At 46.9% G+C, this 20018-nt stretch overlaps 1 protein-coding gene across 1 annotated transcript; it reads right to left on the bottom strand.

The window, feature by feature from the left end:
• Positions 1–323: 323 nt before the first annotated feature.
• LOC149369530 (luciferin 4-monooxygenase-like) lies at positions 324–15629 on the bottom strand. Its single transcript, XM_089575841.1, has 3 exons — positions 15542–15629; positions 5723–5992; positions 324–460 (listed from the first exon to the last, which is right to left on the bottom strand). The coding sequence occupies exons 1-3, from the start codon at positions 15612–15614 to the stop codon at positions 324–326; spliced, it is 480 nt and encodes a 159-aa protein (XP_089431967.1). The 5' UTR covers positions 15615–15629.
• Between the last annotated feature and the right edge of the window lie 4389 nt (positions 15630–20018).

The raw sequence follows: 20018 nt of genomic DNA, 5'->3' as shown, positions 1-20018 counted from the left end.
TGGTTTAAGATATTTTATATATGCTCTTGAAGTGGCCGGCCAATAATCTGTTAATGTAGGCCGGCTGTCGCTTCAAGTGTCAAGTTGTAACTTATTGGTGCGTCGCGCAATAATCAGTAGCGGCGCCCAACCTCTTATAGGTCAGTGCGCTAAATCGTTTGGTGTAATATTCTGTTCTATGGCGTTTTAACCAACAACGAAGGAGTATTGACGCAAAATCATTGTTTGAAAAGTTATCTTTCCTAATCAACTGTAATACAGTTTCTCGCTCGGTGACTACTGAAAGAATTTCGACATTTTACTGCGAGGAACATTACCAGCGCTCAATTCATTACTTTCTTCTCGGCTTGAAGAAGAGCGTGGGCAAGCACTAGTCGGTTAATTTTGCCGGTCTCCGTCTTTGGCAACGAATCCATGAAGAAGACGCCACCGTAGAGCTGCTTGTGAATGGCGAGGTTACCTGCGCAAAAAGGGGAGAAATTTGTTCCTAAACCTCATAGTATCAGAGACAGCTTTTCGTCTACACTTCGATCGGCAGTTGACCGTTCATGAACCCTACCGCTATCACTATATCACAAATGAGTAGAGCCCTTCGGTTGGCAAGCCGAGTCACGAGTCCTAGTACCCGACTTTTTTTTTTTTTGGAGCACCATTCTCCAAGAGTTGAGAAATCTCAGTAAGAAGTACGCACCTCATGCATCACTGAACCTCTACAGGGCAAGGGAGTCGGCACGAGAGTACGAGGAAAGTCTGATTCAAGAGCCGACAAAAACTTGTTCTCTGCGCGGGTAGGCCAACTTTCCAGATGTGAACGAACTGGTGTGATAAAATTGCAGAAAATCGGAAAGAAAAATGTTTTTACGAAATTGCGCAGTGTTCGGGTGGAAGTTTTAATTGAATGAGCTGTTCGCCTGTAGATTTATAGCGGAAACCTTAAGTACACACTTTTGAATCTAGTGGCCATGCCTTTAAAATATCTGACTATGAGTCTAGCGTGCAGAACAAGAATGAAATAAAAATTATAGTGAAAGCATCCCGAAGTGACGTCTGATGCTAGATAGCAGCAATTTATAAATCTGGCCGTTATGATGTCGTACGAGCAAAAGAGTCATTACCCAGAATTTCGTATAACTTCACTTTGCCTTTCATGTCGACAATAATTCTCGGCAGGTTGCTACAGGTGTGACACTTTGTTGAATAGAGACGGATAGTTTGGACGCAAGGTTTTCATGAAGTGTTTAAGGACGGTGGAACACTAAGTCGCAAGAGATTTTTTCTGAATCGTGTATTCCCATGTGGCCGTCCGTCGAGAGGAGACTGGCGCCTAAATTTCGTAGGATTTGTGTTCACATCGAAGGTAGTGCGTTAGAGAAATATTTAGATTGGTTTTATTTCCTTGCTATAACGTAAGATTCCACGCCTTCTTTAAAGACGAATCAACACTTGTCAGTAGGTGAAAGTTTAGCACAGCTATTATGCCGTTTCTTTTGTAGAATAGCGCCTTCAGCTGCACTTCTACTTTTTTCAAGTGATCTTCCCGAGATTATCGCATCCATCTCCATCCGCGAGACATTCGCGTATAAGCGCCGTAAGCTACCTTTCCTATTGGCATCGTCATATGATTTTTTAACACTTTCCTCTTTTGGTTTCTGATGTTCTTCTTATTTGAGGGCTTTTAGGTCATTCATATTTGTATCGTGCCGAATGGATTTCATTGTTGTGATATTTTTGTGGGACGAATTTTACTTTTATATTCTCTTCATGCTTTTGTACTGTCGCGATAGAAAAGAACCACAAAAATTTACTGTCTTATTGCTGTTAGGTTAGGTCTGCAACGACAGAAATAACGAGCGCAACAAGCGCTGTCTGCCGTGTTGAACATAAATTGGCAGCGTTAATTCGCACTAAAGTTCAAGCTTCAAGAAAACAAATTTCAAATCCACGTAAATCATGAATTTGCATTTCCTATTGATATTACCTTGCAGTTATGTTTTGCCTTTGAGTCTTTTTCTTGTTGCTTTTCTTATGGTTTCCTTTGTGTGTTATATTTTTTCATCCTAACAACCATGTACCACAAAGAGGGCTATGAAGTGACCCCCCCCCCTCCCCCCGTCCCCCCGTAGGTCCAATATGGGCAACCCATGCGATCCTCGCTGACCAATGTAAGGTTTGCAACGCGGGCCCAAGTCGGCCCCAGTGGGCTGCCCACATACGCCCCACTTGGGACCGATGCAAGGAGCTCTTGTCGGGCTGCCCACAATCGACCAACATTTCTTGATGTCAGCAGCCCGCCGAGCTCCCACATCGGTCCTACCAACGCGAGAGCGCTAACGAGTTCATGTTGCAAAAAAGCTGGTATCGGTGTAGCTGGCCGTTGCCATTGTAACACGAAACACGAGAATATAAAAATAAAAAAAATGTTATGAAAATACGAGGAATGGACGAAAAGCCTCTAGGATTGCAAGGCGAATACTCGCAGAACACGCCACGAAAGCTCGTCGTTTTGAACTAAATAAAATGTGGACCAGGTGAATGCGTTGTCGTTTTCGACTTCGTGAAGTGTCTTTGTCTACTGATGGTACATGAGTAATTATGAGTATGCAAATTTTAAAACGCGACCCGATACAACTCACGTTCTACTCGACAAAGCATTTCAAAAGCCTGCTATGAGCTGTGGCAAGGCAGCGCCAGCTATGTTGTAGACATGAAAGTAAATGCGAATAGCTTGCGCGGAAGTACGAAAGGTGGTGCTGTGACCGTGTTTGGTTTTAGTCTGGGTTTATGGAGTTAAGGGGGCGCAATTGTGGAGGGCTTTGTTAATTTAGGCGGCCTGGAGTTCTTTGACGTGTCCTGATATTCTACAGGGGTTCTGCATTTGAATTTGGAGGACCGGCAGACGAAACCTCTGAAGCCCAGTGATAACAAGAAGGCTTCGCCACTGCGGGCGACAACGTAGGCGCAACCCTTCGCGACTTCCCCGGGCTTCAGACGGGCAGAGAATGGTGACCGAACATGTGGGCGTCATATTTTGTTCGGGTGTCAACCACTGTGATATCAATGAGCCAGTACGACCTGAGCGTCTGTGATGTGCGCGTGTGTGCGCTGTGGTCAACGAATGCGGCGCCGACGGGGGTGCAGACCTTTACTACGGCATCTTTGTCTTTCTCTTTCACTACTAACTTCCTCCCTTTCTTCACGGCGTGGTCTAGGTGTCTACCGATATGTGATAGGGAGCCCACCGGTTTTGTGTGTGAAACCCCAGTTAGGCATACTGAGGTTCTTCGAGCACAGAGCAGGTACTATGTTGCACCTGCGCTCAAGTACCTTACAAGGAAACAATGTGGCGACTATGTGGGCATGGCCTTTTTACAGCCCCACCAAGGAGTATGGTGGGGACGTGCAGCGGTGTCGCGTGGGCAGCCCTATTTAGGCTAGCAGAGGTTTTTTGAGCATAGAGACCACACTGACGTTTTATCTGCCTTCAAGTACTCTACAAGGGAGTGATGTGGGCTACATGTTGGAATGAGGCATTAGGTAGCCCAGGGAAAACCGATATGGGACCCATGTAGAATCAACAGGGGAAGCCCAATTTCGGCTGGCCCACTTATTTCCCGCAGGGGCCGACGTAGTTTCTCTAGCGGCTGGGCCATCTCCACATGCTTAAGTGGGCCCACTAGAGCCCCCATTGTGTGCTACCTGGATAATAATCTAATTATCGTCCAATAATAGCACTTAACTTATATGAACCCTGTATAATCCATAAGCCATAAATAAGTAGTAGTTCGGTGCCTCGTTATAGTTTGCTGGTGTCGTGTTAGTGGTAATGCGACGCCTAATAATGCTTTTGTAGAGAGATCATGAGCATTTGGAGACAAGTTTTTCATGGAGCTCCAAAAGAATCTCCAAGGTAATATAGGAAGAAAAACATATGTGTAAAAAACTGTTTTCAGCATTAATGTTATGTCTTATAACTGGGAGGATAAGTTTCCTCCCTGCTTGTCTACAAATGCGAGACAAGAGATGCTGGTCACAATGGTTGCGCAGAATTAAGTCAGAAGTGCTTGAACAATGAACAGTTTTTCTTGGTGGCTATAATGCCCATTGGGAAGGCGGGATATCAAGCGTACCTAAAAATTTGCTCACATCCGCAGTTATGCATGACACGTGAGGAGGCTTCTAGCTTCATGTAATGCTATAAAAATATTCTCCAAATAGAAATAAGCGCAAAGCATAATGACATACGAGCATGTTAATTGAGCCATGAATATATTTAGAAGAGTAGGGAACGGTGATGTACACGATAACAGATGCCAAAGATTTCTTTTTGATACTCTAGAATGACTAACGCCAGAATTTTCGATAAGTCAAAACCGTTTTTATTCTGAGTACACCAAGATAAAATGCCCTTAAGCATAGTTAGAACAACATCCCCTCATTGGCGCGTGATTCTCTCACAAAGAGGAAACGAAAAAGGTGTCATTAGGAACAATTTTATGGCTGTGGATTTGTACAGAGATTAATGTCCTCACAAATAGATATTTGCGCGCGGAGCACATGTCTCGCATAGATGACAAGGAATGGTTTTCAATATCTGAGCGCCTCACGTCGCCATATGTGAAAGCTACGTGAGACGAAGCTGAAGAAGAACCGAGTCCCCACGTTTGCCCTTCCCTATAACTCAGCAGGCGGCAGAGCCTCGTGGCTGCCAATATGCCTGCCCTGTGTGTGAACGTGACGCACGCTGTGTGACCTGGGACAGCAGAGCACAGTCACCATTTCACATTGTAAACTACTTTTCGTAACGATAGTTCAAAGGATGTGAGAAAGGTTTATCTTAGATTAACACACAGTTTTCGCGGAGTGTGAACAGTAGACGTGCAGTATTCTTCATTAACAGAGATTCTGTCTTCTCAGGTGCTTTTTTTAAACAAGGTTTGCTTCTCTGATTCAAATCGGCATGAAAAGGATAGGTGATATATTGCAGAGCAGGTTATTTATTTTATTCGATTGGTTTGCTATGTTTCGTGCCAGTCTTGATGCAACTGCACAGATTTCACCTCTCGACTGCTTTCTATGTATATCGGAAAGGAAGGTGGGTTTGATACCTCGTCGAAATGGCTGGCAAGAATAGAAGCGCAACAAGACGAAACAAAGGAGGAAAACCGATAGGACAGGTAGCGTCTGTCCTGTCGTTTTTCCTGCTTCTTTGTTTCGTCTTGTTGCGCTTTTATTCTTGCCAGATATGAACCAACATGCCCTGGAGAGTGTTTTGTGTCGAAATGGCTGATCGCAATAAAATCATTTATCAGCTTTGAAATCACAGCGTATACCATTAAATTCATTCAGTTCTGAAGGTGCGGTTAGAATGAATGTTTGTTCGTCTGGCCTACTGAAAGGTGACCAGTACGTACAGTCTTTGTCAAAAGTTTAGAGCCCAGGGGGTTTGCTTCTAAGCCTTGTAGTGGGACTCCTGAAGCATTCATGACAGCCCTACCCATTGGAGGATGCAGGATCAGAAATCTTCTCACCTTCAGCAAATTTGGAGCGCTGGAGATGTATTACGAACCACACAGTGTGGCTCAGAAGCAAACCCCCTGGGCTCCAAACTTTTGACACAGGCTGTACCTCGAAAGCAAGATGTATTGAACTTTACACGCTCTCCCCCTGAGGTACACGTAGTGTCGGCGATGGTTAACGCCACACTGCAGTACTAAGCACTCACGTTTCACAGTGCCCTTCATGCTCTCTGCTAGCGGCTGGCGGTCGTGCCTGCTGCCTTCTTTCGTGAGGACGACGGCCGCCGCGGGGGCCTCGCCTAGCTCGCTGTGCGGCAGGCCTACCACGGACAGCTCGGCGATCTCGGCTCCATGCTCACGAAGCAGCAGCTCTTCCAGCTCAGACGGAACCACCTGGTTGGCCATGCACTTTATCATCTGCTTTAGTCGGTCGGCGATGTAGAACCTTCCGTCCTCGTCGTAGTAGCCGCAATCGCCTGCAAGCGCCATTCCGGTTAGTTATGGGTTACGCGTTTGAAACAGTTGTGTCTGGATCTACATTTTATGCATGATCAAGAAATGTATTCGTAGTAGAAGCGAAAAGCGGCGCAGGAATAGATTTCTGAGTCTGCAATAAAGTCTTTTCCACCCTACATACCTCTCGACGTTGCGTCAATGCCTCTTGACATTGCGTCAAGCAATGTGCAATATTAGATACTTTCGTTTCTGAACTGGCTTTTCATGTTTTGAACCTTCCCCTCTACCTTTCTTTTCCTAGTCGTTTAGGTTTAACCGCTGCACGAAAGTTTCAGTAGCTGCATGTTTTGTCCATCAGTCCAGAAGTACATGTGCGGATGACGTAGACCTAGATAAATCTAGTCGTGTTTCCTTGCGTCGGCGCTTGGCCCCAAAAATACTCACCTGCTCTCTCCACTGGACTACTGTGAGCATTTCCCCCAGAACCTTTTTGGAAAAGGCAGTCACAGTTCGTGTATCCTTGCCAGGAATTGTATTAGTGTATAAGAAGGGACACATGGAAGCTGATGCTTCAACCACTTGGAGGAACGACGGGCATCTGACACATTGCCTTTGCTTTCCATTGCTGCAGTCAAGCTTTCGTGGTAGGTCAGCAGGTCAAGATTGACAATCAGCTTTCCGATATACAGCCTCTACGAGCTGGAGTTCCTCAAGGCAGCATATTGGGTCCACTGCTATTTAATCTTTACATAAATGATGTTACTAGTCTAGATAACCAATGCACATTTATAATGTATGCTGATGACACCAGCCTATTTTTTAAATCAACTAATGTATATTATCTCTTTGGGCAGGCGAATCAGTGTTTGCTTTCCCTCCATGAATGGACAGCCATTAACTCCTTGGAAATGAATACCAAAAAAACAAAAGCAATGCTTTTCCGTCCCAGAAATAAGATCATTGATTTCCTGGGATATTCGCTGTGGCTAGGTTCGGTAAAAATTGAGCTTGTCTCGGAATTTAAAAGTCTTGGAGTGTATTTCAATGAACATTTATCATGGAATAAACATATAGATACTACGATTAACAAAATAGCTAAGGTAGTGGGTATTCTTTCCAGGCTTCGGTATTGTTTACCGCAATGTGTAAAAAAAATTATCTTTCAGTCCCTATTTTCTTCTGTTATAGGATACTGCTTTTTGGTTTGGGGGACCACCACCTTTTCGAATGTTAGCAAGCTTCACAGATTACAAAAACGAGCCCTTAGAATCATCGTCAACGTTTCTCGAGACGCACCAACAGAAGCGATTTTTCGTAAAATGAATATAATTCCTATCCCGCAGCAATATAAACAAACCTTATTAAGGCGCTACAGGACTACAGCCATAAACACAGCTATCTTCTTCAAGGAACTCTACAGACTTGAACGCAAGTCTCACAATTACAGCACTCGTACAAAAAATCATTTCGTCATTCCACAAACCCGAACAAATTACGGACGGCAGAGCATTAGTTACACCTTGCCTCTTTTTCTAAACACAATCCAATAGTTATAGTGTGCAGATAACGCTATTATTATTTTTATTACCTCACTGAAAGTGTTCATTTCTGTAATTATGTTTTCCACACTGCGTGTATGTTTTTTCTTCTTTGCCGCAATCCTATGTCACCTTTTCTACAGTCTTTAGTTAAACATTATGTGAAAGTGCCATTTCGCCCTGTTGTTTGTGTTAAAAATATTTTTCATTGCACAGTCCACTCTTACGCCGAAGTTACCAAGTTTTTGTACGGGGCGCAGCCCCTCGTCAAGCCTTTAATAGGCTTTTTGGCTGCGCCCCTAGCATCCTTGTGATGTTGAAAATAAAGATGACTTGAGGTACGGCTTCCGCGCTTTGAGCGGATTCGCTTCCATAGCAGCCAAGAACCCGTGGAGAGGTGCTGCCTTCAGCATGCAGCGGGGACAATCGAATGCAATGGAGCACTATGTCTTCGGGGTTTCTGTTGTTCCCCACATATTCTCCAGAATGGAGCTTGCACTTCGTGCGCAGGATCAAATTGCTGGCGATTCACCCGCTGCCCGCACTTGAGAAAGGAGCGCACAGAACAGCTGTTGCAATCACCCAATTTCCTGTTGATCGCTTGCTACTTGGCGAGGAAGATTTGGAGAGATTCGTTCCCTGCATCGCTGATGCCTGTGTGTGATCACCGACTACCGTGTAATAGCTTGCACTACACGTATTGTTTTGCGCTCGGCGTTCACTTCGACGGGGTGCTTGAAGAAACGGTATTTGCGATGATGCCGTTGAACGGGAGAGCACCATTAAGTTTTGATGCCTTTGAGGTGTAGACATCGGAACACCCCGAATTCGCAGCGGGTATCGGGCATAAGGCGAAAATGTCCCTCAAATGTAATTTTAGTGTGGGCCTTTCGGGACTAAAATGAAAACTTCCGAACGTCCCTTTCGGTTGTCTCTATGCAAACAAGATTGTCGCAACCGAGAGCTTTGCGGGCGACATCGTTCTATTCCCGTTATATCCATGCTTGTATTCCTGGAGACAGACATGACCGTGACACCAGATGTCAGATTGGGTACGTGTACCTTTTTCCAGCGTTACCATACTAGCAACTGCAGATTCCATCTCCAGAAATATTACAGACACAGTATTCAGCTGGCCTGTCATAAGCATCGTCGCAACTGCTCTTCCTGTCAATGTCGATTTAACTGCACTTGTCTGCTCTTTTGTTTTTGTCGTCCAGAGCATCTAAATGCGTGGATGTTACCCAAGCAGCACAGGCAATCGACCCAATATTGGTAACATATTGCCAAAGTCCGGTCCTGCAACGGACCACAGTGAAACCATCCATTTGCAATATTAGGCCGGTTACCTGTGCTGCTCGGGCAGGTTTTGTCCTTCGGCGTTGCGTTGGGCGCCATGCAGGAAAAAATGGCTGAGGCTTAACTTGGTTAAGCCTGGAGAATGCGAAGCATCATCGTGTCGCGTAATTTGGAGGCGCACAACCACTGCGACGGCGCGAGGTGGGCCCCCGTTTCTCCACTGTCGTGACGTCATCGTGTCACGTGGTGTGACGTCATGTATCACGTGATTTGGAGGCGCACAACCACAGCGACGGCGCGAGGTGGGCCCCCGTTTCTCCACTGTCGTGACGCCACCGTGTCACGTGGTGTGACGTCATGTATCACGTGATTTGGAGGCGCACAACCACAGCGACGGCGCGAGGTGGGCCCCCGTTTCTCTACTGTCGTGACGTCATCGTGTCACGTGGTGTGACGTCATGTATCACGTGATTTGGAGGCGCATAACCACGGTGAAGGGCTGAAGTGGTAGCTAAAGTAGTATGCTTCGCATAAAAGTTCTGCTAAAAATAGGTTTTTGTGTTGCGGGTTTGGTACCTCCCGTGGTGATCGTTGCGCAAGCTACCACGGTGGCAGGTTTGGAGCCCGTGGGCTGTCTTCACGGGCTAGGAGCCTGGCGGCTGTTATGTGTTGCTTATTGTTGCGGCATACCTCGGAAGCCCAGCCGGGTCCAAAAGCCGACTCGCCGCGATTATGGCCGTTAAGTACTTTGTACTAGGGGTGTGCGAATATTCGATATTTTCGAATATAATTCGATTAGATTTTTGCTATTCGTATTCGATTCGAAATCTAAGTATTCGTGTTGTTTCGATTATTCGATCCCATGCGAATATTCGTATTTAGCCGAATATTTTATTGCGAGCACGCGCAAGTCCAATCGGCCCTGATATACCACGAAACCTAGCTCGTGGACTATCGTCGTTCTGCCTGCGGAGAGGGGTGCTTTATAAAAAACACTCTACTTCAAGTCCGACGACTTACCTGCTCGTCATACCGTCTGATCTGCGGGATGAAGTCCTCCTTGCCTGCCATGATGAACCGACTTCCGGCCACCTTGGAGTTACCCGCACCTTATCCCGAATCCGGCAGAACTATTACTGGCCCAACCTAACTTCAAGTGTCAAGCATTATGTCCGGACATGCCGGCAATGCCAGCGGCGAAAAAAACCCGCGCTCAAGCCTCCTGCACTGCTTCAGTGCATCGAGCCGCCACATATACCATTCGACAAAGTCGGTATGGACCTTCTTGTGCCATTTCCTCTCTCGCCTTCCGGCCACAAGTGGATCGTAGTCGCCACAGACTACTTGACCCGCTACGCTGAAACGAAGGCCCTTGCGCGAGGTACTGCTGCCGAAGTTGCCCACTTCTTTATGCACAACATCGTGCTTAGACACGGCGCCCCATCGGCCATCATTACTGACCGAGGCAAGGCGTTTACAGCCCGACTCCTACGTGACATCTTAGCGCTTAGCCATACTGCTCATAGACCAACAACAGCGTATCATCTAACGGAACGGCTCAACAAAACATTGGTGGACATGATCTCGATGTACGTCGACGTTGAACACAAAACCTGGGATGAGGTCTTGCCGTACGTCACCTTCGCATATAATACCGCGACGCAGGAAACCACCCAGTTCAGCTCGTTCCGTCTCGTGTATGGCAGAGAGGGCCGCATGATGCTAGACGCCATGCTGCCGTACGGCGACGCAGAGCTTCCCCCTGAAGCTGGCCACTTCGTGGAGCAAGCAGAGCAGGCCCGTCAGCTGGCCCGCTTGCACATCAAGGACCAGCAATCCGCCGATGCCCGACACTATAACCTTCGGCACAGGGACGTGCACTACGAGCCGGGCGACCACGTGTGGGTGTGGACACCAGTGCGCCGCAAGGGATTGTGCGAAAAGCTTTTAAATAGGTATTTTGGCCCGTACAGAGTCCTGCGCCGCCTGAACAGCGTCAACTACGAAGTTGTCCCCCATGGAACTGCGGTCGCCGGCCCTCAGCGTCAACGGCCTGAAATCGTGCATGTAGTGCGCTTAAAGCCGTACTTTTCGCGTGACTGAGCGCTGTGTTCACGCTGTTTCGTACCTTTTCCCCTTACCCCACGTGTGAACTTGACTCTCCCTGCATGTCATCTAGCGCGCACTGTATAGTTCACCTCGCCCCCAGTCTTTTTTTTTTGTTCCCCCTCCCCTCACTGTACATACCCCATTCCACATCGATACGATGTTTTTTTCGCGGGGGGGAATAATGCCACGCGCCTAACGCGCCGCGCGGCCTCCGCGCTTAGTCGAAGACGACGACGAAGCGGCGGTGGGCTCTCGTGGCGCGCTGTTCTGTTCTGTGTCGTGGAAGCTGGCTCCATAATTAAAAGAAGGCTCCCGGTCTTGGGTTCTTCCCGACGTCTGCCTTCACGGCTCCTCTGGTCGTGACAATATAACAACATGGCGACGTCGAGAGCTATGCGTAATGTTGGGCCATGTCGTAGCTGACAGTGCTTGTGAGCTTCTTTCTGGCTATACTTGCGAAGCTGGTATAGTCAAAGCTGTGCACGAAGTACCTCGCAATAACTGCCACTTCAGTACCAAGTGAGAGGGAATTACCTGTCTCTGGAGAAGTGGTTTCAGCTACAAGGGAACGACTCCTGCCTGACCATGTGGAGCAGCTGGTTTTCCTTCACAACAACCTTTAATGTTCATCCCAGCAACACGCTTTTGCGCTGATGGCGTGCTAGATTCAATCAGTGCTGTGTACTAGCCATTTTCTGTGGAAATTCCACTCTTTCTGTGCAGGCATACACACCTTTTGTGTTCATTTACTTATTGATAGTTGAGCTGTGATGTACTTGGATGCTGAAATAAATGTTTTGCAGTGGTTAGATGCGTCTTTTCTTGATTATTCGATATTCGATTCGATATTCGGAACTAAGTATTCGTATTCGATTCGTAATCGAAAAATTTGATATTCGCACACCCCTACTTTGTACCCAACTGCAGTTCGGGCAAGCCAGCTTACGTTGATTGAATTCCGCATTTTAAGACTCCTTCGGTACATACTCACTTGGCCCTATTTTGTTTGAAGGAGTTTGACTTCCGAAAGCGACTCACGCTATGAAAACACCGTAAGGAAGTGCAGCGGATAATCTCAACCATCTGGGGTTCTTTAACATGCACTGATACCGCATGGTACACAGGTCTGTAGCATTTCGCCTCCATCGAAATTCTACCACCCTTTCCACCGTCCCCGTTTGAACCCTCATATTTCGAGCCAGGAGCCGTGCACCACAGCCACTGAGCCACCGCGGTAGCTTTTCCTGGAGGTGCGACGCACGGGAAGCCCGACTGCAAATAGGGTATTGCAATTGAGAGACCGTGCCTGTTATGTAGTCATCAGTTCGGCATTCAGAGGATACTTGTGTCTGAGAAGTCTATACAGTCATCTTCCAAGGAGATGGATGCATTGCCGGAACTGCGGCGCCAGTCTGGCCTTCTGGCTACCCGAAAATTGCCCGTCAAGCTGAGACTAAATGTGGTTTGTGCCTAATGTTGTGAATACATAAACTCTTGTATAACAGCAAGGCAGTTGTAGCAAACTTGTCTGTTGCAGAGAATCGCTATTGAGGCTGCAGCGGATTAATAAATGAGAATGGTGCTGTTTACTTTCACGAAGCTATGTGAGGAAAGCCGCGCTTAGGGCTCCGGATTAATTTAGACCGCCTGAGATTCTTCAATGTGCGCGGACATAGTACAGCACACGGGCGCCTTTTCCGTTTCGACACATATCAGAAAGCGTGAGAAAAAGACAGAAAAATAAAAGTGCCCTGCCCGCACGGCCGGGTGGCACAACCGGCTTTGCGTTTCGATAGTCGCCGCAGCCGGGATATTTTTGGTTTTTTATTGCGACTTTGTGCCTGCTGGCGCAACTGAACCCGTGTCCTACGGCACACCCGCTCGGTTCTCTGACCACTGAGCTATCCCGGGTACAGGAGAATATATTCCTCACGATGTCAGCACACAAAACAATTGGGACTACTAACGTTCGTAGGCACTCTCCGAAGAAGCTCCTAGTAGGCACACTAGATGTCAAATGGCACGGAAGCGCAGTATATATCGGTCGGAGACCTCGAGGCCTCCGGCAGTTTTCACCCGCTGCTAAGTTTGGTGCCACAACTCGAGGTGCCATGAAAGGCATTATAAATGCCGGTACATTTATAACGAATATAATGGTTCATAATTTGCACACGACTTTCGAAAGATTGGTGGAGCATTTTGCGGCATAACATTATTAAGCGCAGCATAGCCGCTTTAGCAGGGGCAATGGAATTCTTCGGTACTGATGTCCACCAAGTCCCGCTTACAGCTTCAAGTATTTTATCTTTTCGCGTGCATGCCGGTCTAGCTTTCTTTGGCATCGTCAGCAGCTTGACATCATCGATTTTGGCGTAAAAGCTTAGCTCGGCGGGAGGAATAACACCGGGGGAATTTCCGCAAATCGTTTTCGCGTCGCTCGGTTACAAGCGGACTGCACTAACTGCATTCGTATAGCGTCGCAGCTCTACTACCAAGCACGAGAGTGCGGCGCTAATTCTCGGTTTCGGAGGCAATATTTCTTATGAAGGCGAAATGGCAAGTGCTCTTGCGGTTTCTGCGCATATCAAAACACCATTGCCACACTTTAACAAAGACACGCACACGCCGAGGCACCGTTCGATCCCGGAGGACCTGCATCAGGATCGGGGTTGCCGCTAGGCACATTTTAAAAGGAGCCAAACCTTGAGCTGAAAGTAGCCAAAATTGTCCATGCCATCCAATATTAGCGCCAAATTTGTAGCCAGATAGAATAGGAGTGATATTATCAATACAACTGTAGTGCCCAGTAATTTCCAGGCACTATAATGCAACTGTTATCAAAGAAGATTAAAGGTTAGCTTCCTGAATCAACACAACAAACAGAGTAAAGAGCACAAACTTTTCGCACCTTTTACTTGTTCTACAAGGCACATGTACGTTGAAAATAAATAAATCAATTTTGAAATGCTCAGTGCGTGTAGATAGTGTGTTCTTGTGATAGTAATTTTGTCATGTTCTAGCCAACAAGGCAGTAGTACAACAAAGCTATTTTATCTTGAAGCTGTCGATTGAATTTCATTCGCGCAATCACCATCAGGCGGTCGAACTTCATTTTGTTGCGCATCTGTATTTCTTACCAACTTTACACAGTACAACACGCGCTCAGCATCAGAGTTGGAAACTCAAAGCGGCAAAATGTTGGGGCTTCTTGCGCAGTGGGGAAAGAGAAATCGCTGCCAGTGTCTTAGTACGATCCGGCCACTGCTCACCATAAACTCAAACACGATGGGTGATAAAGTTCACGCTGTTTGTTTGCTGCTGCCGCATTTCTGACTCCAGCTCGATGAAAGAACATAAAAAAATCCAGCGGAAGCCTCAGTATGCCTTCACGGCTCTTCTCGCTTTCTTTGTTATCAGGCATGATAGCATGTAGCCTGTGAATCTTTTAAGCCGCTGCAGGATTTGTATCTCCATTTGCCTCAAGAACTGGAAGCAGCGCTGTCGCACGGCTCCTCTGTGCAGTTAAATTTTTTCTCCGGAGATGTCATCTTCTTTCAGGTCGCGCCGTGCGTGCATGTCAGCTCCCCAGCTATCCTAGCCGCCCCTAGGGATACCTTCATGCGCACCAATCCTGCCGGCGGGGATACTGTGATTTAAAAAAATGCGACAAAATAAACGTTCTAAGTAGCCAGAAAGTACCCAGGGTGCCAAGCTGAATTTTTCATCGCCAGACAGGGTTAAAAGTAGCCAGTTAGGCCAAAGTAGCCTCCAACTGCAACCCTGGTTAGGACCGCCCAGCTTGGCGACAACAAAAGCCTCCGTTGCGTGGGGCTTCTTTCTGCGTTCTAGAAACGCACAAGTAGCGGCGAACAAGACCTGGCTGTGCCGCCAGGCGCAGTGTCAGCACGCAGATATATTCTTACAACGTGGTCTCACCACACCAATGTAGGTGTATATTCATCTGATTAAGACCGGACCGATTATATATTCACAGAAGGGGATGACGGCCAAGAACAATAAATGATGTACTGTGCGATGTCAATGCACGTTAAAGAGCCCCAGGTGGTGAAAATTTCCGGAGCCCTTCACTATGGCGTCCCTCATAGCCTGAGTCGCTTTAGGACGTCAAAGCCCCATAAACCATAAACCAGAAGAATAAATGAGCTTCTAAGGGATCTATGCTATGCGAAATGCAGCCTGAGGTTCAATGCCTTAGTATATTTACTACCATAACACATATCTTATAACAGGCTAGTTCCATGAGGAGAAATTACTATGCTATGTTTGGACAGGCGTCAGTGCAAATTAAGAATTGTCGCCTACGAATAAGTTTCCTCACTGAAGCAGAAGGCGATACACAGACCGCGCTACTTGCCGGAGTCCCCATTCAAAATACATGGCGATGATTTATGGGCGTCAGCAGATATTGCCTGATAAAAGTGCACTGTTCCCTTGTTTACCAGCAAGCGTATAATTGAGCATCGACTGCAGTTGTTCCGTGGCTGCAATAAGAATAATAAAGAAATAGTGCCAGAGCAGCCTGTCCTCTCTGCTGTTCGCCTCTTCCTGCTACCGCTCTATTCAGTTTTTCTAATCAGTAATTATTCGAAAACAGTTTCGTACCTGACTTTAGCCACCCTTCTTTGTCCAAGAGCTCGGCGTTTTCTCTTGGCCTCTTGTAGTAGCTTTTCACCATGGATGCACTCCGGTAGCAAATCTCCCCTGTTTCATAAGGACCTAGTTTCTGGCCAGTCGAGATATCAACGACCTAGAAAATTTATGATTGGGAGCACGAAGGTTAGCGGAGACGAAAAGATTGCTTGAGCTGTACAAAATATCTTTTTCATAAAAAAAAATTAAGGCTACATGAAATAATAGCGGATTTTGGCGCTGCCTTGTTTTGGGTACTTCTCGCTCATTAAAGGCACCCAGTGGCATATAAATGTTTGTCTTGGCTCGGTGCAATAATGAGATGCCGGTAAGGAGGTGTGTATGTTAACCCTTTCTGACCCGAACTAATGTTGTTCAGGATAAAAATTGTTATCCAGACGCAATCCAGGCATAAGGTAATCCAGCAAGACCACAAAAGTTGCATCGGTTTGTTATCCGTTTTCTTATGATTCCAAATGACTGAGTGGGTGCGAAATGCTTAGTCGTATGTTTTCTTTGAAAATTTCATTTAATATTAGCTGCTTTGCAAACGCGCTTTCTTTGTAAAAAATAGGTGTGTGTCACAGCTCTTACTAAAAATATGCTAGATTGACGTACCACACAGCTTCTACCCCTGCTATTATTATTTTGCTGTGTGAGGGCCATTGCGCAGCCTTTTGCAAGCGGAATTCTTGAGTTGGTTAAAGACAACCACTGGTTCTTTTGAAACACGATGTGTAAGAAGAGGACGACTACATTCCCAGTATTCTGATTCACAGGTTCGAGCTCACAGCATCTTTAAGCTTTTAATAAGTATTTGTAATATGAAATTCTCAAAGATCGATTTGGTGAAGAAAGTTTTGAAATATTCTTCAGGTAAAGGTGCACCTTGCAGGGCGATTGTTATCTGTGATGAAGGGTGATGATGGGTCCAGGATCATTACCGTGCTCGGAGGTCAGGCGAGGGCTAGCTAGACTCGACTGTCGGTTCGGGTCACTGGACCCGGTAGAGTTGTGGAGACAATAGACAACTTTAGCATACCGTGTACCGTGTTTATGTTACCGGTACCGGAGTACCTTGAGCCCGCGCGGAGCCAATGCGCATGCGGAAATCGCGTTGACGGCGACAGATGGCGCCACGTACCTGGCAGATACGCACGCTCCTGCAGCATCGAGACCAATCAGCACGTGCCCACCGGCGGTGGGTGGGCTCTCGGTACTCCGGTAACGGTAACACAGTACACGGCATGCTAAAGGTGTCTGTTAGCTACAGCGTCGCGGCATTCATAAAGCTGGTTCCCAGGACTGACTCGACACGTTACAGCCCGCTGCGAAAGACGGCCCCCGACATTTAGGACAAGGTTTTTTTTTCCTTCTCCACTAGCACTCCTTCTTACACTGCTCGCCCGCACTACTCTGCTATCAGCATCATGACACTATCCCCCCTTTTAAGATAGTGTTTTGCAACTATTCTGCACCAGGTCCTGGAGGATCAGATCACGGAGGTAATGTTCGCTCCACGTACAGTCCGTTCGCAGGAAAGGTTTACGGGAAGCAAGTTCAAATTTGTGGTCACAGGCAAGCATGACAGGCACAAAAATGAAATTTTTACATCCAATGAGCATTTGAAGATAACATTACCGTACACGATAAGAAGCACTGGACGGAGTCCGAGGGATCGGACCCGCAACTCGCGCTGAGTAATAAGTGCATGTTCATACATGGTGGAAAAAACAGCGCAAACTAAGACAGAAAACACAGAAAAGAGGGGAGACACTACAAGCGCTGCGGCGTGTCCATTGAAACGTTTTGCGAAATCTTGTCTTTTTATCTTAAATCGACGGTCATCGGATGGAACGGTTCATTTTTTGTACAGAAGGCAGGCGTGTGCATTGGGTCGAGAAAAAAACAAAAACAGCACTTGTAGTGTCTCCCCTCTTTTCTGTGTTTTCTGTCTTAGTCTGCGCTGTTTTTTCCACCATGAATTCACACCAACTAGCCCAAATGTCTGCTTTGCTGCATGTTCATACCACTCCGAAACCTGGCTGCCTATCTTAGCTGCTCTTACCCTGCCGGACTGTTACTATTGCTTCAGGATTGTGAGCAGTATTTCAGCCCCACATTCCGGCTATGCACGTTTAGATTTTGACCGCTGCGCTCTTATTCCTTCACTGAGCCGCAGAACGGAAAAGTGTCAACAAATGTGAGATTACTAAGGTATCTCTAGTGAAATTTCTTCCTAGGTCTTCCCACTGCAACACAATAAATGAAAATGTAAACACTCGGCGAATAGCACTAGGGATAATGTCTCTCTTCAACTGACACTCGTACTGATTTGTATTTTAACCATCTTCCATGTGCAGGACTCCGGTCACTCGGTACTTCCTGGAGGTATAGCATTCCATCTTTAAATATACCGTTTCTGCACCCAATTTAGGGAGTATCAGCCACTCTATTGGTGGTACAGTCTAAGTGTGCATTTTTCACTGCCATGCAGCCGTTAAGTTCCACACCATCCTTAGAATTGCCTTCTTAAAATAACATTTAGTATTCTTCGTGGTATACCTTGGCCTCAACCATCGTTGCAGGCGCACCCACGTCACTTCCGGTGTGCGGCTTTCGGCGGACTGAAAATGGCTCCACAGGACTCTGTCATGCCGTAGATGTTCAGTAATCTTTCGATGCCAACGAAGGTCTTGCGAGCTGCCTGGGCCACAGAGGCTGGGAGCACACTTCCAGCCACGGCAATGCCCCGCATGCTGGGTAGGCCCCGGCCTGTGCGCTGCATGTCGTGAACCAGGCCTTGGAGCTGGGACGGGAAAAATAGTGCCGCTGTAGCCTGCACGAAAGGGAGACACATAAATACCCGGGAAGTGACAGCTTGCATCGAAAATAATCCTTTTGGAGGTGCATGAAGCAGCACATCCGCTCCATTTCAAATACGGGTGTTAAAAAATTTGCTTATGATATTTTACTGCATGGACGCGCGACAGCCCCACAGTCTGATGAATGAACACTAAAAAAGTCTAATGCGATTACCGTGACCATCGCGTACGAGTGCGAGCCGTACCGAGTCGCGTCGCGTAAGGAAGTCATGTAAGGAGCACAAACAGCACAAACCGTCGGCCCAATATTGGGAGAGAGTGGCCTATGTCTGGCCCTGTATAGGACCAGTGCTGACTTCATTGTCCTCATTGGCATTGCTATTCGGTTTCATATGCAACAATGGCCCTACTTATCCCGTGCTCTCTCCATATTGGCTACGCCCGTTTATAGCGTCTCCATCAACGGCCCTAAATGTTCGCGGATGCAAGGACAGACAACCTTCTAAAAATAGCATTAATAAACATTGTCATGAAGATATCACCAAGCTGTGAGCGTTATTCGTCAGGCAGCATCATCTGTTTTTTACCACACAACAAACTGCCTTCTTTCAATGGTTTGGTTGGTTTGGTTTGGTTTATAGGGTTTGACGTTCCAAAGCAACTCAGGCTATGAGAGACGTCGTAGAGAAGGGCTCCAGAAATTTCGACAACCTGGGGTTCTTTAAAGTGCACAGACATCGCAAAACGCACGGGACTCTAGAATTTCGCCTCCATAGAAATTCAACCGCCGCAGCCGGGATCGAACCCGCGTCTTTCGGGTCACCAGCCGAGCACCATAGTCAATGAGCCACCGCGTCGGCTCCTCGCTTAAAAGGGAAAAACTACAATGGAGAGAAGTGTTTAGATCGCACACGCCCAAAGAAATTCCTTTCGGTCCTCCTCCATATCCAGCGATAAACAAAATTCCGAGGAACTTTAGCTGCTAAAGTGGTGAAAGGCGAAAGCCTGAGTGCTGCATTCTGCTACGCGATTGTTCACTGCATATTTTGTTGGTGCATTAATTAACTGCCAATTAATGACGCTTAAGCTTCGCCTTTAGGAGTGGAACGCGACAGCGTGTTCTAGCGCTGCCACGGAGTCCAAGGAACGCCACCACCCGTTCGGCGCGATGCGTTGCCCTTTGAACGCAACGCTTATTGAGGAAAGGAAATGGGGCTGTGAGTGTGAGTGAAAGAAGAAAGAGGGGCCGTAATGAAGAAAATGAAAATTGTATTTGAGGAAACGAAATTAAGCATTAACTGTCTCACATATCCCAGTAGACACTAGTCGAAAATTGTAATTGAGGAAAGGACGTTGCGCAGTAACTGCCTCACATATTTCGGTGGACACCCGTCAAAATTCGCGCGCGGTGACGTCACGACAATTTGGACCAATCTGAAACGCGGACAAATACGCCTTGCTCGACGGTAAATTGGTTTTTGAGGAAAGGAAATCTATCTGTCTGTCTCTCATATCTTCGTGGACACTTACACCTCGCCGTAACGGGAAGGGAGGAAGCTGGGCGGGAACGAAGACACCGTATTCCCTAGATGCACCTTTGTTCATTCCAAACCATCGAGCTGGCA

This window comes from Amblyomma mixtum, chromosome 1, assembly GCF_055824585.1.
Source record: "Amblyomma mixtum isolate Tamu chromosome 1, ASM5582458v1, whole genome shotgun sequence".
Classification (NCBI taxonomy): domain Eukaryota; kingdom Metazoa; phylum Arthropoda; class Arachnida; order Ixodida; family Ixodidae; genus Amblyomma; species Amblyomma mixtum.
This window is presented reverse-complemented; position numbering and strand designations above follow the sequence as displayed.